The sequence below is a fragment of the Mesoplodon densirostris genome, chromosome 5 (genome assembly GCF_025265405.1).
Source record: "Mesoplodon densirostris isolate mMesDen1 chromosome 5, mMesDen1 primary haplotype, whole genome shotgun sequence".
Classification (NCBI taxonomy): Eukaryota; Metazoa; Chordata; class Mammalia; order Artiodactyla; family Ziphiidae; genus Mesoplodon; species Mesoplodon densirostris.
Genome location: NC_082665.1, coordinates 101739446 through 101764040, shown reverse-complemented (window position 1 = coordinate 101764040; position 24595 = coordinate 101739446). Strand labels below are relative to the sequence as shown.

General features: G+C 38.4%; 1 protein-coding gene across 4 annotated transcripts in view; it reads left to right on the top strand.

The window, feature by feature from the left end:
• The first annotated feature begins 8167 nt into the window (after positions 1 to 8167).
• ZMAT3 (zinc finger matrin-type 3) overlaps positions 8168 to 24595 on the top strand; it is a 29447-nt gene continuing 13019 nt past the window's right edge. For 2 of the 4 annotated variants that reach the window (XM_060099152.1, XM_060099149.1), the window contains exons 1-3: positions 8168 to 8374; positions 8550 to 8639; positions 11908 to 12234. In XM_060099152.1, coding sequence (XP_059955135.1) covers positions 11965 to 12234 — 270 coding nt within the window. In that variant the 5' untranslated portion in view covers positions 8168 to 8374; positions 8550 to 8639; positions 11908 to 11964. Of the gene's footprint in view, positions 8375 to 8549; positions 8640 to 9776; positions 9913 to 11907; positions 12235 to 24595 lie in introns of those variants that run through there. The other 2 variants (XM_060099150.1, XM_060099151.1) reach the window with 2 other exon arrangements.

The following is a 24595-nucleotide window of genomic DNA, read 5'->3' as shown; positions in this document are numbered from 1 at the left end:
TGAGAATATTTGTGAATTCATGTTTATTTGCAAAGTACAAACAAAAATATTTTCAACAAGATGATGAATTTTTAGTGAACAGAATAGAAACTGAAAAAATTAATAAATGTGGTGAAATCACATATAAAGTTGGGAGGTGCTTATCTCCTGAATTTATTAGCTAATACTGTAGAATTTATTGAGAACATTTCACAGGATGGTAAAAATGATAAATTGTGAATGTTTTTACTGAAAACAATAGTGTTGCTTCAATGAAAAATGATCTTTGAGGGTAGATCTTGAGGATTGAAGAAGAAGGTTGATCTTGAGGGTCATGAACCATTTGAGACTGTTAAATATACATGTGATTGAAAATTATAGCTTTTATGGTAAAATCTCACTTTCTTCATTGAAAATGTCTTTTGACAAGTAATCCCCAACTTGTAAAATATATTGACCCTGGATTAAGGAGCCTATCAGTCTTTCTTATGTCACTAGTGACTTGTTCTTACAGAATGTCTAACATTAGCCTGATGTTTCTGCTTGCACCCACTTATCTTTGTAGCTGCATTCTGAGTGCCTCCTCTTGATTTCCCTTCATAGCTTGAAATGTAGTAAAAGCAAACACATACAAACAAAGCTCTTGTTATCTCTACCTACACATTTATGGGGTTCTGGGTCTCCAAAATATTCTTACCTCAAGAGAATAGAGAAAATTTAGAAGAAATTGAAAATATGTTTGGTAGGAGCTTGCTTGAATCTAATTTTTCAAATTGGTGTTCACTGTTACAGAATTCTGTCAATTTACCACAAGACATGCTTTTACTAAAATTTTCCCTAGCAGTGACTAATTCAAAACATTGTTTCTATATTCAAACAAACATATCATAAAGTAGGATACAAGAGTTCTAATAGGTATTTTTTTAATTCTGGAGATCCCCACTGGGTATGCCAAGACTGTCAGATCTACATTGGTTTTTGGTGGCTTTTCCTGCCTAGTCCTGCTTTATTCCCTCTAACTTTGATAGATCTCACCCTCCAATAAAACTCTTGCACTCCTAATACTACCTTAGTGTCTGCTTACTCAAGGACCTGAAGTGATGCAGTAAGGCACCAGCAGTGAAGATTATGAACTGGATAATTCACCATCTGGCTGGCATCCCAAGTGGTATGTGTGGCAAAGATAGTTTCTAGCACAAGATGGCAGCCAAGTTGTTTACACTTTCACCATTAGTGATTTGGGAAAATGTTCTGGTGGAGAATGCCTTGACTGGTACAATAATTCAAGCTTTTGAAAAGTGCCAGGGTGGTAGTGGGTGAACAATGAAAACAATGACATGAAATTTGCTGACTGATAGTAAGTTGCATTGATGCTTTACAGGGGGCTAAAGAAATGTTGAGGGAATTTAACAAACACTTGAAAACTAAGTGTGAATGTCATAAGACCTCTTTGGTAATTACAAAAGGCCTTTATCTCCTGCAATGAGAGAACAAAAATTGCTGAAAACCATACTCAGTACTTAGTTTGAGTCACCGGTCTTCAAAGACAATTGACTTCTTAGCTAAGGCAGGACTGCTATGTCAAGGTGAGGGCTTTGGTTTGAAAACTTGGGTCCCTGATGTATGGGATGAGGATATTTGTGTGGATAACCTCAAAGATCTTGAATCCCCAGATTCCTCTGAACCATCAGAGCCTGCAGAGATATCCCACCCCTCCGTATTAAGAGCTAGTACTCCTATCTTCTGTCCCCCATGGGGGAAGATACTACAGAGGACTATTCTGCAAAGCAGTGAAGGTTCCCTCAAGATCTGTCCTTACTTCCTCTTCTGGCTTCCAGGCCAATAACTAAGATTAAGTCACAACATAACCCATCCAAGGACATGCTGGACTTGACATGGAAAGAAAGAGACCATACCCCAAAGGAGCTGCAAAAATGAGTCAGCATGTACTGACAGGAGCTAGGGAAGGTTCTTGATCAACGTGACTAAAATTTAAGACTGGATAAGGAAGAGGTTATTGACTTGGGGCCACTTTCTTAGGATATGAGATTTAACATCCTGACAAGGATGCCAGAGGATGGCGCAAACTCAGAGCTAGGATGACTCTTAGAAGCTTGGAGAAAGCAATGGCCCAGGCTGAATGAAATTTAAATGGCTGATGGTGGAGGAAGGGATTAAAAGGCTTAGGGATTGGGCATGCCAAAATGTTTATATTATGCACCACCAGAAAACCCACCAAGGAATTATAGCCCAAGACCCAGAGGACACATCATTACCAAGACCATCCTGAGTGCATAAGTGAGAGGGGAATAACTAACAAGGTCAATGGTGGCTCTCCTTTGTAGGTTATAACTGATGGAAGGGGAAGTTGTCACAGAGCTTGGCTCATGATAGCAATGGGAACAATGGGACCCCAAAGTTATAGAGGACAGAGGGTGATGCTTATCTGCCAGAAGCCAGGGGGTTGCAATTATTGTAATGTCCGGAGGGGCTGGAATGGCAGCTGTCTTAGTCAGCTTGGGCTTTTATAACAAATACCATACATTCGGTGGCTTACACTGCAGAAATTTATTTCTCACCATTCTGGAGGCTGAAAGTCAGAGATCAAGGTGCCAGCACGTGTGGTGGTTTCTGGTGAGGGCCCTTGCCCTGGTTTATAAACAGCAGCCTTCTTTCTGTATCCTCACATGGTAGAGAGAAGAAGCTCTGGTCCCCACCTCTTCTTACAAGGATGCTAATCTCATCATGGAGGTACTACCATCATGATCTCATCTGAATTTAATTACTCCCCAAAGGCTCCACCTCCAAATATCATCACATTGGGGATTAAGCCTTTAAATGTATGGCTTTTGTGGGGACACAAACATTCAGTTCATAGAGGCAGGCTTGAACCACATAACGTTGTGAAGATGGTTAACAGAGCATGGCATCCCTAGAGACTAAAGAGATGAGCATGCAATGAGGGTGCTGTTTAGTACATATAATCAAAAGAAAGTGGCAATGGATAAGCAGGCAACTGAGGGTTATCTTCCATTAAAAAGTAAAGAAGAAAGGTGATATATGAATCCATTTATATGAAATGTCTAGAATAGGCAAATCCATAGAGATAGAAAGTAGATTAGTAGTTGTCAGGGGCTGGTGGGGGGTTGGTGGGATAGCGAATAGTGACAACTACTTAATAAGTACAGATTTTCTTTTTAGGGGTAATAAAATGTTTTGGAATTAGATAGGGGTGATAATTGTACAACATTGTGAATGTGCTAAAAATCACTAAATTGTACACTCTAAAGTGGTTAAAATGATGAATTTTGTGCTATGTAAATTTTACCTTAATTTGAAAAGAGATGATCACTTGCCCAGACCTGAGTCAGTGTTCAGGTCCAGAAACTGCTACATGAAGAGGTAGCTAGATTCCCAAGAGGAAGGTCTCTGAAATACCACAGGAAGTATATGCCCTGATGGTAGCCTCAGTCTTTGCCCAAAGGGACCTATGGCCATTTATTCAGGTGACAGTTCTGTTCACTGAGGAAAGGGAACAGTCCAGACATGTTGAAGACTATTAGACGCTGCAGGAAATAAGTTGACATTGATAAACAGAAACCCAAAGTGTCATAATGCCCCTATATTAGTCTGCTTGGGTTGCTATAACAAAATACTACAGACTGGATGGATTAAACAACAGAAATTTATTTCTCACAGTTCTGGAGGTTGGGAAGTCCAAGATCAAGGTGATGTCAAGGTAGGTTTTATTCTGAGGCCTCTTCTCTTCACTTGTAGGTGGTCACCATCTCCCTGTATGCTCACATGACCTCTTCTATGTGCACATGTGAAGAGAGAAAGAATGAACTCTCTGTTGTCTCTTCTTATAAGGGCAACAATCCTATTGGATCAAGTCCCCACCCTTATGATCTCACTTAAACTTAATTACTTAATTACTTATGTCCTTACAGAACTCATTTCCAAATAGAGCTACACTGGAGGCTAGGTCTTCAATATATGAATTTTTAAGGGACACCAACATTCAGTCCATAATACGCCCTATTAGTTTGGAAGCACATGGGGGGGCAGGTAATGAATGGAGTCCTGACCAAAGTGTGACTTCCCACTGGTCCATTAGACTGCAGACCCACCTAGTGTTCATTTTCATGTTGCTAAATTGGGAACGACATTCTTGGTTATGTCAAGCATGTCATAGCCCCATAATGGGTCTTGGTTTGTGAGGTAAGAAATATCATACCAGGGAAAACTAAGTGGAAGCCTTTGAAACTTCTCATCCTTACCCCCAGCCAAAACAGTAAATCAAAAGCAATGTTGCATCCCAGAGAAGACAGTGGAGTGCGTCCCTTAAATATCTAAAAGATGCAAAGATGATAATCTCGATTTAATCCACCAGACTGGCCTCTGTAGTAGCCATATAGATCCTGCAGAATAACTGTAGACTACCTCAAGCAATAGCCTCGCTGCAGTAGTCACGCTGGGTGTAGTATTTTTGTTAGAACAGATGAATGTGGCTTCAGGTACATTATTTGTGGTCACTGATTTTGGTAAATAAATTCTTTTCCATCCCAGTGAGGAAAGAGGATCATGAACATTTGCATTCACATGAAGTGGATAACAAAACCTTACACCTAATGGAACTAGAAAAAGAAGGACAAACAAAACCAAAAGTTAGTAGAAGGAAAGAAATAATATAGATCAGAACAGAAGTAAATGAAATAGAGACTTAAAAAATAGAAAAGATTAATTTAACTATGAGCTGATTTTTGAAAAGATAAAACTTAAAAAAATATTTATTTATTTTTGGCTCCATTGGGTCTTCGTCGTTGCGTGCGGGCTTTCTCTAGTTGCGGCAAGCGGGGGCTACTCTTTGTTGTGGTGCCTGGACTTCTTGTTGCGGTGGCTTCTCTTGTTGTGGAGCATGGGTTCTAGGCGTGTGGGCTTCAGTAGTTGTGGCACATGGGCTCAGTAGTTGTGGCTTGCAGGCTCTAGAGCGCAGGCTCAGTAGTTGTGGCACACGGGCTTAGTTGCTCCGCGGCATGTGGGATCTTCTCGGACCAGGGATCAAACCCGTGTCCCATGCATTGGCAGGTGGATTCTTAACCACTGCGCCACCAGGGAAGTCCCGAAAAGATAAACAAAATTGATAATGCTTTTGCCAGACTCATCAAGAAAGCAATTAAAAAATAAATAAATAAAATCATAAATGAAAGAGGTTACAACTAACACCACAGAATTACATAAAAGATCACTACTAACAAATACATGCCAATAAAATGGACAATGTAGAAAGAGTGGATAAATTCCTAGAAATGCACAATTTCCCAAGACTGAATCAAGAAGAAATAGAAAATATGAATAGACAAATTACCAGTAATGAAACTAAATTAGTAATCTAAAAAACTCCAAACAAAAAAAGTCCAGGGTCAGACAGCTTCACAGATGAATTCTGCCAAAAATTTAAAGAAATTCTGTCCTTCTCAGACTATTCCAAAAAGTTGAAGAGGAAGGAATGCTTCTGAACTTACTCTACAAAGCCAGCTTCACCCTGATACTAAAATCAGTCAAGGACACTGCAAAAAAAGAAAATTATAGGCCAATATCACAGAATGTAGATGCAAAAATCCTCAACAAAATATTAGCAAACCAAATTCAGCAATATGTTAAAAGTATCATGTACCTTGATACAGTGGGATTTATCCTAGGGATGCAAGGATGGTTCAGTATTTGTAAATCAATCAACATGATACACCACATTAACAAAAGGGAGGATAAAAATCACATGATCACCCCACAAATGCAGAAAAAGCATTTGACAAAATTCAATATCCATTTATGATAAAAAAACTCTCAACAAAGTGGGTACAGAGGGCATATACCTCAATATAATAAGGGCCACATATGACAAACCTATAGCCAACATCATACTCAATGGTGAAAAGCTGAAAGCATTTCCTCTAAGATCAGGAACAAGACAAGAATGTCCACTCTTGCCACTTTTATTCAACATAGTATTGGAAACCCTAGCCACAGCCATCAGAGAAGAAAAGGAAATAAAAGGAATCCAAATAGGAAAGGAAGAAGTAAAACTGTCACTATTTGCAGATGACACAATACTATACATAGAAAATCCTAAAGATGCCACCAAGAAACTATTAGAACTCATCAATGAATTTGGTAAAGTTGCAGGATACAAAATTATACAGGAATCTGTTGTAATTTTATACACCAACAACAAACTATCAGAAAGAGAAATTAAGGAAACGATTCCATTTACCATGATATTAAAAAGGATAAAATGCCTAGGAATAAACCTACCTAATGAGGTAAAAGACCTGTACTCAGAAAACTATGACACTGATGAAAGAAACTGAAGATGACACAGACAGATGGAAAGATATACTGTGTTCATGGATTGGAAGAATCAGTATTGTTAAAATGACAATAATACCCCTGGCAATCTACAGATTTAATGCAATCCCTATCAAAATACCAATGGCATTTTCACAAACTAGAACAAATAATTCTAAAATTTGTATGGAAACACAAAGACCCTGAACAGCCAAAACAATCTTGAGAAAGAAAAACAGAGCTGGAGGTATCATGCTCCCTGTCTTCAGACTATACTACAAAACTACAGTAATCAAAGCAGCATGGCACTGGCATAAAAACAGACAGATCAATGGAAAAGGATAGAGAGCCCAGAAATAAACTCATACTTATATAGTCAATTAATCTATGACAAAAGAGGCAAGAATATACAATGGGGAAGAGACAGCCTCTTCAATAAATGGCGATGGGGAAAAAGGACAGTTTCATATGGAAGAATCAAACCAGACTACTTAAAAACAATGTGGCCATTTAAAAACTTGACATATAAAGTATGTATATATAAACAGAAAATTAGTTCAGAAAAACAATTTGTTTTCTACCTAAGCATGATGGATTACTCTCCCCAAATGGCCTGTGTACACTAGCTGTGGGTGTGATTGCTAAACAATGTATTTATTAAGTCATTTCTAGAAAACAGTCAATTTGGTGTGTTGGTGGTAGCATTGGATGGTGTGTTTCAACCAAAGAAACAGCTTTAATTTCCTGCAGTAGTTTGCCTACTACTAGGGCACATCTTTCTATAAGTAGGTCTCCTTGACATTTTAATTAATGATTAAAAAATAAGTACACAACGTTGTGAATGTACTTAATGGCACTGAACTGAACATTTAAAATGGTGAAAATGGTAAATTTATGTTATGCATATTTTACGTGCCTCCCCCCCACCCCAGAAATATTCCTATGGGATAATTTACAAGTTAACAGAACTTCAGAGCTGGAATTTTCTCAGCTCATCTCTCAATGTCAACCCTGAAAAGTGTTGAGGTTGACTATGAGAGGATGTGACATTTTGGCCTTAGCCCGTCTCTTCCTAGTCTTTCCTGTTTTGCAGGCGAGGCTGGTGTGTGTGTGTGTGTGTGTGTGTGTGTGTGTGTGTGTGTGTGTGTGTGTGTGTGTGTGTGTGTGTGTGTGTGTGTGTGTGTGTGTGTGTGTGTGTGTGTGTGTGTGCGCGCGCGCGCGCGCTCAAGAGAAGGTCTTCTCTATCCCTTGCCCACTTTGATGCTGGGGAGAGGGCAAGTCTGTCTGTCTGTCTGTCTCTGTCTCTCCCTCTCCCTCCGTGTTTTCTTGTGTGATTGGAGACCACTGAGTAGGCAGCCGCACTAGTCTTCCTCCTTCCTGGGGAAAGGTGCAATTTAAAGGTTCTGTCGCAGCAGGTTAAAAGACCCTGGATATTTTGGCCACTCCACTCTGCTGCCTTAGCCGGCAATCAGCGGACTGAGGGTGGGGCTGGAATGAGAAAGGTTTGGATCTCAATGAGAGGAGATGAAAGCTGCAAAAACTCTGCCCAGGTTTCCGCTCTGGATCAACTTTCCAGGTTATATGATGAACAGGTCTTAGGACTCGCGGTGGTGCATCCTCCCTCTGACTCGTGCCTTGGTTCGCCGCTCCTGCTCAGCGCCCCTGCGCTCACAGTCCCCGTACCTGCTGGGCGCGCGCCCCACCAGCCCGGGGCTGGAGCCTCCGCCGCCGCTGTAGTTGCCGCCGCCACGGGGCCTGCTCCACCAAGCACATGCGCACTGGCGACGCCGGGCCGGCGCCTTCAGTCTCCTCCTCCGCCGCCTCCGGGTTCCGCAGTCACTTCCTGCAGCTGTTTCCCTGTGGGTCCGGTTGGACTGACTTTTGACAGTCAGCCTTTAGCTGCGGAGGGGGCTCGGCGGGACCACCGAGAAAGTTGCGGGGAGGGAGGCGGAGTTGAACCGGGCCGAGCTGGGTGCGTAGGACAGAGGGCGGCGGGCGTCCAGGGCAGACGCGGCGCCCAGACTCCCGGAGCGTTCCGGGGGTTCCGGTAAGTGCGGGCGATCGCGAGCCTCAGGGCATTTAGGACGAGCACAGGAGCGACGGGACTAAGAGTTCCTTTCCGGTGCGGGCTTTCCACCTGCCCTCCACGTGACAGGCTTGCGCTGCTTTTATCTATCTGTTTGTTTATAAGCATTTCACGTGTACTGTTTGGATCATTTTAGGCGTGCAGCTGCCTTGGCCCTCGCGCTTGCCCCCGCCCCGTGGGAGACCGGGGATTCCATCTTTCGTGATGGCATCCTTACGGGATTGAGGTGCGTGTGTATGTGTATGTACGTGTGTGCGCGCTCGTGTGTATGCATGCACATTTTAAGAATGTAAGGTATATGTGGGCGATGCTGAAGTATATGTAGCTTTGATTCAAATAACGTGAAAGGTTCCCTGGGATTAGGAACCGTCATAGCTGAGCCTAGAGAACATTCGCCAATCCACCATGGCCTCTTCTCCCCCAGATTCTTCCGTTCTTTTAGGTCTTCCTTATGTGTTATACCTTACCTCAACTGATTATTTTTCCATTTTCCTCTCTCTCATTCCTTCTCACTGCGTTCTGATGACCTTTGAATAATGCTCACCGTCTTTCCCTCGTTTCCAGAATTCCCAATTACAGACTTCCCTAGTTTGCTGAGGTGCCAGTAACCTGTTCCTTTATTGTGTTCCCTTTCCTCGGAAGATTTCTCCAAATGAGAAAGTGGTTGTCTTTAATACAGTAAGTGAAGAGTAGGCCCCAGTCCGATCATGAAGACTGTGCTATATGATCATTCGTTTTCTTTAAATAGGGTACACTGAAGCTTTGATTTTCTTTATTGTCCCCTCAACCCCTTCCAAACCGGGATATTAACCACCATAAATCCTTCATTTATGCCACTTCAAGCATCAAACTGAATGGCTTTTATGATCCAAGGAATATTTTATTTACATCAGCTATCAAGTTAGTTTCTTTTAATGTAATGCGGTAGTTGAGCAGATCTGAGTCGCAAGTGCTTTGAGTCTCTTTATAGTCCACCATTCCTGCTTTCACTGAAGGCTTCGTTTTAGTATTTCTTTTAGATTTTTATTTTACGCTAGGTTTTTTTTTTTTTTTTTGCAAGTATAGAAATACCTGATGTAATTGTCATGCACAGATGCTTTTGGGGGGAGTTGACATCGTTTTGATTATTGTTAAATATTACAAGAAAGAATTTTGGACTATCTAGCTATTCTTTAAACATTATAAAGGTAAGATGCAATAATGGGTAAGTCTGTACTTAGTGAGAATTTTTTCTTCAATTCAGAGGATTTTATAAGGCCTTTATTTTGATGGAAGCCTGTAGACAACACTGGGGGAGACACTTGCTGGTATTTCCTCAAGTGGGAGTAAACTTTCATAAAACAAGTCCAGACATGTCTAGGCATTTGGTAGCATTTGATTTTCTGTTTATATTGCTGATTTCCTTTATCCAGATGTTTTGACACCCTCCTCCACCATTTTTCTTCTGAGCTGGCAGCTTATCGTTGGCACTTTGGTATCAGTATGTCTCTGTACAGGTGGTATGTGTAGTTTTGTAATATTATGAATTATTATAATTAGGTAGTTGAACTTTAAAAAAGTGGTCTTTGTCTCCTTAGTTTCCCTTTTCAAAATATCCATATCTGCCTTTGCTTTCTGAATGTCTTTGATTTAATTGAGAGAAATAATATGGTTATAGAGACCCTGACTTTTTAAATGTTCTAAATCTGTATTGCTTTTTTAAAAAATATTCTCAGAGAAATGGACAGCATACTTCTGCTTGAGAATAAAATAATATTGTTGTTTTTCTAAATATAATGTTTAATGAGAAGTGTTGTTAAGTACTATGACTAATAATTTATGTACTTTATCCTTTACTATATTATTTTCCCATTGCACTGATGTCCTTTGCTGCCCCAAGACCCTGAATTTAGTATAAAAGCTGTTACTTGGTTGTAATTTCCATGTGTATGTACTTATTAAATGTGGTAAAAGAGACTTCTAACTTTTCAAAATGTTCTTGGTTAATTTTAGTAAATCTATTATTGTCATAAAATGTACACATTTCTATTGCAGATGGAAAATTTCAGCAGCTTAAAATAGCCATATTCTATTGACCAAGAAAAGAGGTTTTAATAGTATTGAGAGTGAAAAGGATAGAGGATTTTGAAATAAGGATTTTAATTTGGGTTAATTAGAGTCATGGGAACTCAAAGTGCATACTGTGGTTCATTTTGAGATACTCAGGGTTAGAAGTTGCCATCTGGGTGGGAGGCCAGAGAAATCATCGATAAAATTGAAGTGGGATTGGAACATACTGGGTCCTTTCTGAGGGAAACAGAATAGAGACTATCAGTTATTTAATAAGAAGGGGAAAGCAAGTAGTCGAAAGACTGAGGAACTAGAATTATATTGGGGCTTGTGGTAGTGTGATTCAGTATGCCATTGGACATTTACTTGATACACTATTACATGGAGGTAATTTACCTCTAGAGGGAGAGAAAATACTCTGATTTTATAGTGGACTCATGAACACCATCTAAGGCTGTATGAGGTGGGGTCTTAAACTCAAGCTTACAGGGAGCAGGCAAGTAATATGAATATAGGCAGCAGGCTGAGTGAGGACTGAGGTGACCTAGAGAAGGCAAGCTTGGCTACCCCGGGACAGTGCCTCTCAGCACTAACTAGCTAATTGTTGCCCATGTAGGACCATGGGCCAAGTATTGCCAGATCACCCTTTTATCAAGAGGAGCCACAAATCTTTTGATTTTTAAATGTTGACTTTAATTCGATTTAAAAATGAAAGCAAAACAAAACACTGTATATTCCAAACAGAGCACATCTGTGGCTGCATGTGGCGTATAGGTTGTCTGCTTGCAGCCTCTGCTCTGAGGAGTCATTGGCTCAATTATTTAAATATTACTAGTTGATCAGAAGGTACATTTTATTTATTTTTGTCACATGGTAACTCAGATTTTTTCCTAGAGTTCCGTGATATTTTAGCTAGTTCTAGAAGTGCTGGCAGTAATCTGAGCAGTGACACTCTTTATTTCATTCTTTTTGATATCATTTGGATAGAAAGACTAGTTTGCATGGAAAGGAGATATTTGCTAAGGTTCTTTGCTGGTGGTGGTTTTTTGTTTTTTGTTTTTGTCTATTCATGATTATCATCAGGAGTGTTTAAGTGTGCGGGAGGGAAGGGGTCTGGACTGGGTGACCTTTGATGTCCATTTCAGCCATGTGATTTTTAGATTTAATTAGCCACGGATGCAATACTGTTAATAATGTTCCTGGGCCAGAGGGACTGCATTTGGAGCTGTGCCAAGCAAAATCAAGCCAGATCTCTAAAGCTGTTCTCAGTGGAAGAGCACTGTGTCAGTGTGGATTAACACACAGGGGCAGTCTCCTGGATGAGGTAAAAGGAAAGGAGTCCTAAAGATGGTTTGGAGAAGCAGAGGAAGGGGCAGATGGTGTGGTCATTTACACGTCATATTGCAGAGGACACATTTTTAAGTATTTTTTTGCTGTTGATTCAGATTTGAAGACCCGACTTCTCATCACCCACTGGATTATGCCCAAGTCTTTCCTACCCAATGATCCTCTTGCAACACGCTGGGCTTCCTCCGCCTAAGCGGCCCTCATCCTCTCCTCCTATGTCAGTGGCCGCCAGGTCTACAGGAACCTTGCCGCTTCCGCCGCAGAAGCCTTTTGGGCAGGAGGCTTCCTTGCCTCTGGCAGGGGAAGAAGAGTTACCTAAGGGAGGGGAGCAAGACACTGCCCTGGAGGAGCTATGTAAGCCCCTGTACTGCAAGCTCTGCAATGTCACCTTGAACTCAGCACAGCAAGCCCAGGCTCATTATCAGGTAAGGGAAGAAGAGAAAAATCAGGCATTTAGTGGGAGAACATTTCAGGGCTCTACCCAATTCAGAGTTGTCTCTGAAGTGACCAGTTGTGCCTGGAATAATAAGATGGCTAAGTATTAGTTTGTTTGGCTAAAAACACAATGTTCCTACTTTAAAAGAAAGCATCACTTTTCATAGGATGGCGTCTCTCTTAACCTCCTACACTTAGCTGTGTGGCATTTGATAGCTTACCAGTTGTTAAATGTAAATCGTCTATGCGCGTTTGAACCTGTGATCCTAAGGAGAACAGCTGTTTGAAACATGGTGTACCAAACTCAATCCAGTGTCAAAATTGTTTAGAAGAATTAGTTTTATAAATGTTCTCTTCTAGCTAATACAGTTTGTATCAGTTCAGGGTATTCTCTGTCTATGAATCTTATGCTTTTCCTGTTGACCTCTGTCACTGCTAAGGAAAACGCAGGTATCTTTCTGTAGTGAGAATAAAATGACATTGCAGTATTGAGCCCTGTTCTTCATTTTTAATAATCATACTCTGACTCCTTTTAGCCTTTAGTATGAGCTGTTACTTATTTCAAAGATGTGAAGCTTCCACCTCCATGTAGAATAACTAGTGGAAAGGACAATTTTAAAGGATGTTATTACCTAAGAACAAATGGAAAATTAAATTTTGGCTAGAAAGAGAGTACAGTATTTCTTTTTATTCTAGATTGTTTTCTGTATATAAAATTATATCCTTTTTTCGAGAAAAGAGCTCAAAGAAGCAGTTGAGGCCAAATGCCATTGAATGAAAGTGTATCTTCTGGGTCATCATTGATTTGACTATCTATTCTCTGCATGAATATCTAAAATAATAAGACAGTATGGTAGAAAGATGACTGTTACAAAGATGTTTCTCCTATTGTGCCTCTACAACTTTCTCCAACTTAAAGTTTTTATTTACTCTGGGTGCAAGTCTTTTTTGTTTTGTTTTGATCTTGAAGACTGATAATTGTGTCACTTTGTGATTGTACATCAGAAACATTTTGGTGGTGAATTGTTTTCTCTGGGATTTAGGGGTAAACATGATATGTTACTTCTCTGGAGTTCCCATTGTTTGGGTTTGTTTTGCCCTCTGGTGCAAAAAGTTGAGTTGATTATCACCCAGATCTTGGCACGTGTCATTATTGGTTCATAAAGGCCTCTTCTGGTTTTAGTTTACATTTTTTTCCTTTTCCTCAACCCATACTCTCATTCTCTCTGTGTACCACTCCCCACGACGATGGTTTAATACAGGCTCTTCCTTTGCCTGTTTTGCCATTTGGTTGGAGTCTGTTAGGATGGATGATCTATCTCAAATCCAAGATACAGTGCTAGTTTTTGTCTTCATTTGTTCCTGTGGAATATTCGGTTTTATGGCCAACGACTCATTATGAAGAATCAAGCCTGGATTCTAAAGTTTTGATTTTTAGCTGTGTAAAGCCCCTAGTAAGCCATTAACTTGGGAGCAAACCCACTTGTGTGTCATACAAACACATAATTACTCTTTACAGAAGAGTTGTTTACTTTTATGAGGGAAGACTCGCGGGCAATGTATAATTTTAATATGTGTGCATGGATTGTGCATATACCTCCTGCCTTTTTTTCTCCTGATAGCACTTTGTGACTTTATAGACAGTGATGGATGCTTTTGGTTAATGCATAGAGAGAATTCAGTTTGAGCAGGGTCGTTGGAGTCTAAGGCTTAAACTAAATAAGAAAGAGAATCAACATTTATTTAGATTTTTTCTTTTCTTCTACATTTCTGTGTGTGTGCGCTCTGAACTTTTTAGCTGACGAGTAATATATACTTAATTTCAGCTCCCTCAGTGATACAGTGAATATATAAATTAGAAAATATAAGAAAATGGAAGTAAATTTTAGAGAAATTTCTCAATAATCAGAATTTTTAAGTGGAAAAGTTGGAGGAAAAGGACAGCCTGTCATAGAAACAATTTAAGCAGCCAAAAACTAAGGAAGGTTAGAGTAGAGAAGAAGCAAGCAGGTATCAAGAGAGTGGAACCTAATGGAAAATGAAAAGTTTGGGTGTAATAAAAGCTGATTCCTAAGAGCTTAGAAGCAAAGATTTGAATGAAACCAATGTCACTGGTAATTCTTAAAGAAGAAGAAATTTTCTGCAGAGAAACAAAGCAAAGCAGTTCATGTATACAAGTACAGAGCAATTTCATTAGGATAGCATAGACGAAAGCTAATTTAGACGTGAAATCTGGATTTCAACGAGATAGAAATGTCAAGTTGAGAGAGTGTGGATCAAAGAGTAAATGAGAATAATAAACAATCAGAACATGAACACAACCTAGAGGTGGGTGAACCAACATAGAAGGAAAGCATAGAAATGTTAGCCTGAAAGATGCATCAGAGACTACACCAAGGGTACATGAATAGGCTGTGATTTTAAAAGGCTGCTAAAGACAAGAGTAAGACTAATGAGTAAGTCTTATTGTGAACCAGAAATAGGCAGAATGGCAATGATTGTAGACTAATAAAGCTAATGGCTGGTGAGATGGTGGGAGTAAAGTTTTATTTCAACTCTAAAAACCTGCTTTGTAATTTTTAATACAGAATGATACCAAGACTGCAAATTCATTATTTCAATTATGTGTGAGATAAAAGGGGTCAGTGGTAGCTTATTTATAATCTAGAAACACATTCATGTGAGGTAATAAATCACGGTTGATTACACTACTCAAAATGTTTTAGTTAGTTGATGCCATTGTTGAAATCTCAAAGTTTCAAATTGCCCAGGGTATTATAAACAACCTTTAGTCTGGTTTGAGTGGTGTTACACTAGAGTCTGACCGTATCATGTTCCAGTAATCCAGGACACACAATGGAAACTGCTCAATAAATACTTCCCTTTAAGCTCACTGCGATCTTTCCCTGCCATCCTTGTGTTCTTAAGTTGGGGCTGCCTTAGCAATGACCCATGCGTATCAGTGGTCATCACAGATTTAGTTTTATTCTCAGGACTTTTTAACCGAGTCAGCTTGCTTCAAAATACCCTTAGCTGTGTTTAATTTTTAATGAGGGTACATATTTTTGTGGTCTCAAAATTATGGTTTTAGTTATAATTTAAAGTAAAACCTTTGGAGGAAAAACATGTCTTCATTTTATTAAAAATTGTCTGCAGGCTTCAGGTTACTTAGGGTAAGCCTGTCATGGAGTAACATAACACTGTTTCAGCAGTATAAATGCCCAGAGGAAGAACCACTTTAGGATGGAAGGTCATTAAGAGAAATTTAAAAAGCAAAAGCATGGATAAATTTTGCTAAAGCATCTACATTTTAAAATAAAGTCAACCATTTTTTTTCTGTTAATTCCTGTACTCTTTTGAAAAAGAACTAGTTACTCAAGGTAAATTTTAAAAATCTGTCATAAACATAGATTTCTATTTGTAATATTTAGTAGCCAAATAATAACCTATCATAGTAATCAGGTTAATTTGAAAGAGAGATAGGGACTTCCCTGGTGGCGCAGTAGTTAAGAATCCACCTGCCAATGCAGGGGACACAGGTTCGAGCTCTGGCCCTGGAAGATCCCACATTGCTGTGGAGCAACTAAGCCCGTGTGCCACAACTACTGAGCCTGTGCTCTAGAACCCGCAAGCCACAACTGCTGAGCCCGTGTGCCACAACTACTAAAGCCTGCATACCTAGAGCCTGTGTTCTGCAACAAAGACAAGCCACTGCAATGAGAAGCCCACGCACCTCAATGAAGTGTAGGCCCCACTCGCCACAACTAGAGAAAGCCTGCGCACAGCAACAAAGATCCAATGCAGCCAAAATATATTAAAAAAAAAAAAAAGAAAGAAAGAAAGAGAGATAGAACACAGGGGGAAAAAGTAGCTCTAGAATTGTAATACTGAAGGTAGTGATCTTAATTCATAATACAGAGAATGCAACTGATGTTGTCCCCAAATTTAAAGTACTGATTTTGGCACATACATTTTCATATTGATCACCCAGCTTTGGATAGCATAATCTCTAATTTCAGCTAATTTTTATGTTTTCAAAAATTTCCCATCTGATTGTTTTTCATATGAACTTGCAGTGTACTGAGAATGGTCAAAATACACTTCATTAGTGGATGAAGAAGCTCTTTGTCATCCTGTTAGCTGGATCTCACCGCCTTTCCGCCACCCAAACTGAATCCATCCCTACCTCATTTCTTTGTATTTCAGAAGAATAGATATCCCTTCTTCTGTACAAGGCTGATTCCTCATCCTGTACTCTGGATTTCATCACCTGTCGTCTCTTCTTTACCTTAGTCAAATTAAAAACATGCTCAGGTTTTTTCCCCATGTAAATAAATATAGCAACAGCAACCTTCCCTTTCCTTTTAATTCTTCTTGTTAGCAACCTTTCTTTTCTTCTCTCCTGTCCTTAGAGTTCTGCTGGGTATACTTGTCCTCTTCAGGTCTTCATTTCCCAGCCCACCGTACTCTGGTTTCCATTCCAATATTCTCGTGAAATGGTCTTTTCAAGGTCATCTGTGACTTTACAGGCCAAATCTAGCTTTCTCACTTGACCTCTTTGTAGCATCTGCACTGGTAACAGCTTTCTCCTTAAAACATTAAAAGATATTTTTTGCAAAATAATGCCTATAGAACAAAGTACTTATAATGAAAAGTAGTAATCACCTGTTCTCCCTTCCTTATCCATCCCCTACCTTTTCTTGCTTCTCCATTCTTCTTTCTACCTCCCATCTTGGATTGGCTGTAGTTTTATTTTGACACTATCAAGGTTTATCACATTTTTGTTTATTCTATAATCAAATTAAGTTTCCCATGCTTCATACTTGCAGGTTGATTCCAACTGTTGAAAATTGATATTCAGCTTTTGCATTATTTACAGTAGGGAAATATTCACTGCAAAACTGTTTCTTTCTCTTTGTTTCCAATGTCATGATTCCATGCTACTTAAAAGAGGTGTTCAGATGGGTAGCCCTTTCTTTTAAGTCACCAGTTACTCAAAATCATGTCCATTTTAGTTTGCTTCATATGTGGATTATAACTTTGAAATAGCTTTTTGTTTTTCTTTGAGTTTCTCACACTTTAAAAAAATATACAGAGAGGAATCTTATGCCTTAAAAAAATCTACTAGTTTCTTAACCTTTCTGTTTATTGTTTACAGTCCATTTCACTTATCTTCATGAAACCCACTGATTTCCTGTTCTAATTTGGACTAGATATTTTACATTTGGATCATGACTTCATTGTGTAGATTTTTGTATTCCCTATAGTTTTTCATTGCTTTTCTTTTCTCCTTTCTTTTTCTTACGTAATGTATTTTTATCATATCCTCATTTTCCCTTCCAACTCTTGATCACTCTGTCTATTGTGTGGGATCCTTCCCCCGACCCTGCCTTCTGGATCCCTCTGTCTTCTTGCTCCAGTCTCAACTGGTTGCCCTCTGGCTTTGCTGCACAGCTGTTAATTTTGAACTTCTCTTCATTACTCTATGGCTTAGGCTACTATTTCTAAATATACATGTTTTCTTTTTTTTTTAATCTTGTTTTGTTGGAGAAAATCTTCACCTTACTTGAAGGAAGAAAGGATAAATATAAATTTATATTACAACACATCTCTCTCTTTAAAGTGAGGGAGGGACTTCCCTGGAGGTCCACTGGTTAAGACTTCACCTTCCAATGCAGGGGGTGCGGGTTTGATCCCTGGTTGGGAAGCTAAGATCCCACATGCCTTGCGGCCAAAAAACCAAAACAGAAACAGTACTGTAACAAGTTCAATAAAGACTTTAAAAATGGTCCACATCAAAAAAAAATTTTTCAAAAAAATAAAATAAAAAATTGATGGAGTGATGAATGGGAAATAAATTTTTCTGAGCCTTTGTGTTTCTAAAAATGTCTGTATTATATCTTCATATTTGACAGTTCAGTTCCAGGCTGAAAATTATTTTCCTAAGAATGTTAAAAGCTATACTGCATTTTTTTTTTGTGTTTGTGTATGTGTGTGTTTTGTTTTGATCTGTTTTGTTTTTTCTCTTCCTAATGTTGCTGAAGAGAAATCTTATTCAGATTTTTATTCTCTTGTGGGTGACCCACATTAATTTGGAGCTTTTTTTTTCTGGAAGTTTTTAGGCTTTCTTTTTATCCTTGGTATCTGAAATTTCACAATGATGAATGTGTCTAGGTCTGGGTCTCTATTCATTTGTCCCTGTCAGCACTAGTGGATCCTTTCAGTTTGCATACTCCTCTTTCTCTTGAACTCTGGGGAATTTTCTTTGGTACTATTTCCTTGATAATATTCTTCTCTATATTTTCTCTCTCTTTTTTTTTCCCGGTAATTCTTTTAGCTCTATCTTGGATTAGCTGGATTGATTCTTCATACTTCTTATCTCTTCTCTCTTATTTCTTTAATTTCTGAGAGATATTCTTAAATTCTAATGCTATGTTGAATTTTTTTTTATTTTGACAATCATATCTTTAATTTTTAAGGATCTTTTGATTTCTTATTGTTTTCTTTTCTAGCATCTGTTTTATAGGATATTAGTTAAGAACATGAAATCATGGACTTTGGGGTTAGACTAGTGTTCAAGTTGTAGTCTTACTACTTACTAGATGTATGATATTGGAACTATTTCCTCATTTCTCTATGCCTCATGAAGATGATGATGATAATGGTGATACTTATACCTGCAAGTTAGTATGTTTAAGACATTTAGAACAGTTCCTGATACCTGAGTTAGTCTTTAATTGTGTTTAGTTGTCCTAAGGTGCAGTGGAGCATGTTGGTATGGGCTCTGGAACAAGAGTGTCCCCAGCTCAGGCATTTACTTGTGGCTTTGGGCAAGTTTTATTTTATTTTATTAACTTTTTAATTTGAGTAACTTTTTTTTTTACATCTTTATTGGAGTATAATTACTTCACAATGTTGTGTTAGTTTCTGCTTTATAACAAAGTGAATCAGTTATACATATACATCTGTTCCCATATCCCTTCCCTCTTGCATCTCCCTCCCTCCCACCCTCCCTATCCCACCCCTCCAGCTGGTCACAAAGCACCGATCTGATCTCCCTGTGCTGTGCGGCTGCTTCCCACTAGCTATCTACCTTACGTTTGGTAGTGTATATATGTCCATGCCTCTCTCTCGCTTTGTCACAGCTTACCCTTCCCCCTCCCCATATCCTCAAGTCCATTCTCAAGTAAGTCTGTGTCTTTATGCCTGTTTTACTCCTAGGTTCTTCATGACATTTTTTTTCTTAAATTCCATATATATGTGTTAGCATACGGTATTTGTCTTTCTCTTTTTGACTTACTTCACTCTGTATGACAGACTCTAGGTCTATCCGCCTCATTACAAATAGCTCAATTTCATTTCTTTTTATGGCTGAGTAACATTCCATTGTATATATGTGCCACATCTTCTTTATCCATTCATCCAATGATGGACACTTAGGTTGTTTCCATCTCCGGGTAATTTGAGTAACTTTTAACTTACAAAGCACTGCTAAAAAATTTCTGAATGCACCTCATCAGATTCTCCAAATTTAATATTTTATATAACTGCAGTGTAATTAGCAAAATCAGGAAATAAACACTGATAACAACAATATTATCTAATCCACAGACTGTTTACATTTCACCAATTGTCTACTAATGTACTTTTTCTGATTCCAGGATCCAATCCAGGATAAAATTTTGCATGTAGTTGTTATGTATTCTTTAATCTGGATGGGTTAAGTTTTTCTATGCTTTTTACCATCTTGCAATTTTTGAAGAGTTGTTTTGTAGAATGTCCCAGTTTGGGTTTGTTTGTTGTTTTCTCATGCTTAAATTCAGGTTATGTGGTTTTTTGGACAGGAATACCATAGAACCAAGGTTGTGTCCTTCCCAGTTCCTCATATTGGGAAGGACATGATGTGAATATTTTGCATCACTGGTGCCGTTAACTTTGATCACTGGTTAATGTGGTGCCTGCCAGGGTTCTCCTTTGTAAAGTTATTATTTTTCTTCTCATGTTTAATAAGTATCATATGGGAGGATACTTTGAGACTACGTGAATATTTCTCATTATATTTTTACTCAGTGATTTTGGCATCTATTAATGATTCTTCCCTGCAACGATTATTACTGTGGTGTTTGCCAAATGGTGATTTTTCTGTTTTAATCATTCTTTCTACATTTATAGTTAGAATTTTACTTTAAAGAAGAACTTTTTTCTTCTTAATTAGTTAATTAATTAATGAATATCACTATGGATTATGGATTCTTATTTTATTCCAGGGATATAAACACTTACTATAATTTATTTTGATGTTTTAACAGTTTCACATTTGACCAGTGTGTGTCCCTTCAGGCTGCTGCTTATGTTCTTTTGATATGTCTCCATAATTTTTTGCATAGTTCCTTACTTTCTGACAATACAAAATATTCCAGGATTTTGTTGTACCTTCCCCATGCCAAGCATTTCTTCAAGGAGCCAGGTTTCTTTTATTGGAGAATGGTATTTAGAAACCAAAATCTAAGTGTTAGGTGTGCCCTTTGGTACTGGAGTGTCATTGCTTCTAGCTCTTCTCATGACAGAGCTAGTAATATATATGTATGTATACATACATTTGTATTTATCTATATGTACACATATTGAAAACTGAGTTCAGGCTGATGCTTAAAATTTCAGTACAACATGACAGTGTTCATTCCAGCTTTCCATCTTATCTTAATGTTTAACTCCTTTCTTTGATACTGAGAAACCTGGACTTTCATTATTCACAACACAGACACACACTCACTCACTCACAGTACACATAAAGTAGTTCAGGGATTGATAATCTATGTCCTTTTGAAAAACAAGCCTACTAATGAGAAGAAAATATTTGTGCATTGTTCTTTTTGTCTTTAGCATTACAGTGTGTAGTTAAAATACTGTTTTACAAAGTTACTTAGTTTATAAAGGTGCTACCTGCTAGGTTTGTCCTTTGTAAAGTTACTGTTTTTCTTTTTGTGCTTAATAAGTATCATGGGGGCCATACTTTGAGACTATGTGAATATGTGAATAGTTTTTTTCTTCCCTCCACCTTCAGTGCAGTTATGTTATTTATTTTTTCATATAGTTAGGCTTATTTCTGCTTGTATGTATTTCATTTTGGGTCTTCCCCAGTTCTTGTTGGCTTTGATTCTTTTTCTGAGTCTGTAAAATGTTAACATAGTTCTAAAAGTCAGAATCATACATAAAGGTATATTTAGAAAAGTGTCACACCATACCATCCTTTGTAGTCCATTTTCATTTTCTTATTGTTTATACTATTTAAAATGATTTTACCAGCCTGTTTGGTTATTTAATGTTTTACTGTCTGGTTTGTCAGTTTTTAATGGTATCCCAACAGTTGCCTATTGCAGAATCAATAGCTTGTTCTACTTTCCTCTTTCCTTTTTCTTCCCATTTTTTGTTGCATTATTTCCATTGTATCATAATGTATAATATTTGAACATTGATCTTTCACCCTCATCTTCACCTTTTATTTAGTCTTTGATACAATTAGACATATAAAAATACATACCATCAGCCCTTTTGCTGAAGTTTTCCCAGTCATTTCTTTGTTGAATGAAGCTCTAATAGGTTTCTGAAGAGTGACTTTTCAGTATTGAATTCCTAAGGTCTTATATATTTAAAAGAGTTGGCTGGACATAAAATCCTTGTTTCACACTTTATTTTTTTTTAAATGCTGCTCCATTATTGCCTTGTTTTGCATATTGTGGATGCCATTCTAATTCTTTTGCCTTTGTAAGTTATTTGATCTTTTTGCCTGGAGAGCTTGAGGACTTTTTTCTTTTTCTTTGAAGTCTCATACCTTTTAAAAGATCTACCCCAGATTTGACTGTTCTGGGTTAATTTTCCCAGATACCTGGTATGCCTTTTCAGTATGTAGATTCAGATCTTCATTTACTTTTGGACAATTTTAGACAATTTTGGACAATTATAGTTTCAAATATTAGTTTTTCTTTTTTCTTTTTGGCCATGCTGAGTGGCATGTGGGATCTTAGTTCCCCACCCAGGGACTGAACCTGCACCCCGGGCACTGGAAGTGTGGAGTCTTAACCACTGGACCGCCAGGGAAGTCCCTCAAATATTAGTTCTGTTTGATTGTTTTGCTTTTCTTCTTCAGGGACTTCAGTTTTACGTAAGTTATTCCTTCTTTACTTGTCTTCACTTCCATTGCTTCCTCTCTGACCCATTAAAATTTTTTCTTTGTATCATTTTTATTTTATTGACTGCTTTTCTGTCTTTCTTCAATGCCTCATTTTACATTTTCATTTGAGTCTATTCTTCTTTGACACTTGTATTTACTCCTCATTTTTGACATAATTATCTTTTTCTTTCCTGAGTTTAATTTTCCTTCTTTTCATTTCTTGTTACGTTTTGCCCATTTTTCTTTGTACATTTTGAATTCCTGATTCAAGGTGATTTTTTTATATCCTCAAAGTTTTGTTTGAATACTATATTTAATTCAGTTTGGAGTGTTGTTTTCTTCTGTTTTTTTTGTTTGTTTGTTTGTTTTGTTTTTTGCAGTACGCGGGCCTCTCACTGTTGTGGCCTCTCCCGTTGTGGAGCACAGGCTCCGGACGCGCAGGCTCAGCAGCCATGGCTCACGGGCCCAGCCGCTCTGCGGCATGTGGGGTCTTCCCGGACCAGGGCACGAACCCGTGTCCCCTGCATCGGCAGGCGGACTCTCAACCACTGTGCCACCTGGGAAGCCCTCAGCAGGCGGACTCTCAACCACTGTGCCACCAGGGAAGCCCTGTTTTTTTTTTTTGAGCGGTGGTTCATTTGCTGAGATGTATTGATTTTTTTGGTAGTAACTTTGTATAGAATTGATTTGTTTTTGTCTATTCATTATGTGGATTTTGGGTAGTTTATGAGATTCTTAATTCTTAATGGCAACCTCTTCTATCACTGTATCAAAGTCCAGTTCTTTAATAACTTGTGAGGTTTTTTTTTCTTTTAGGGTGGTCAGGAGAGTGTTTGCATGTCCTCTGATTTTTGCTTTGTTCTGTTTTGTCCTGAAGGATGCTAACTTTTCCTGTTTTGCTTCTTTTCCCCTTCACCTGCCAGTTGCCAAAGGGTGCCTCTCCCTTCCTTTTTGCCTTTTTTCTCCTCTAGAAGCCACTTTGAAGATACCCACTTCAGATCATGTGTACATTTAAGTCCCTCTCCAGCAGTCAGTGAGTGGATCGTGTTTTAGTATTTATAAAAATTAAGGGATTTACTTTTTGTAGTAGTGGTTATAAAGCAATTTTAGGCCTGCTGCTAGCTCCCTCTTTTCTCTGTCCTTCAGTTTTTGTTGGACTCCTCTTGCTTACTGTGAAGGCTTGTGGCAGGAGCATGAGTGATTACTCACTGGGATTTGATGTTTTTTCTTTTTCACTTACAGTTATTTTGGAGTCTGGGCATTCTGTGGCTTCTAGTTGTATGGAGGACATGGTTTTTGTGCAGTTTTATTTGTTTTTCTTATTGTTCTATATTGTTCATAGAGGATATGTGTAGAAATGCAAATCTGGGCAGCCTCTACCTAGCTGTCTGAAAGCTCTTGGGCAAATTTTTAACTCTCTGAACTTAGTTTCCTCATATGTAAAATAGGGATAATAATTATACCTACTTGATAGGGATTTTGTGAAGGTTAAATGAGATAATATTTATGAAGTGTTTATAATACTCCCTGTCACATAAGTGCTCAAAATTGTTAATTGCCATTATTATTGTTATGTATGGATGCAATATCTGCTCGAATACTACTGTGGATACTGCTTTGGAAATAAAATGCTTGACACTCTCAGAAGTTGATCCCTCCTGTAGTCCTGTGTACCTCATCTTCTTCTGCCTTTTTATGGACTATGCTTCTATAGCTATGCTTTAGCTACTGCATCATCTGTTCTTTTGTTTTTATTGACTTCCTCCTGTTGTCATGCAAAGAAGCCTAAGCCATCTTAAAACAAATCTTCTGTAGACCTATTTCCCCTTCTAACTCTGTACCCTATTTCTCTGCTCCCTGTCATGGTAGAAGTCTTCTCTATAGCTACCTATATGGGTTGTCTCCATTTTCGCATCTCCCATTCTCTCTCTAAGCCACTTCATATGACCTTTTATCCCCTGCTACTCTACTGAAGTGGTTTTTACCAAAGTTATTCTTGACCTGTGTCTTTTCAAATCCAAGTATTACTTCTCTGTCCTGACCTGGTGAACCACTCCTTTTTTTGTTGGTGTCTTAAAATCATTTTGAAGTCCCTCAGGCATAAAAAGTATTTAATATAATGAACATGTGTATTTGCCATCTAGCTTCAAGAGTGAAAATTATCAATTCAATTGAAGCTG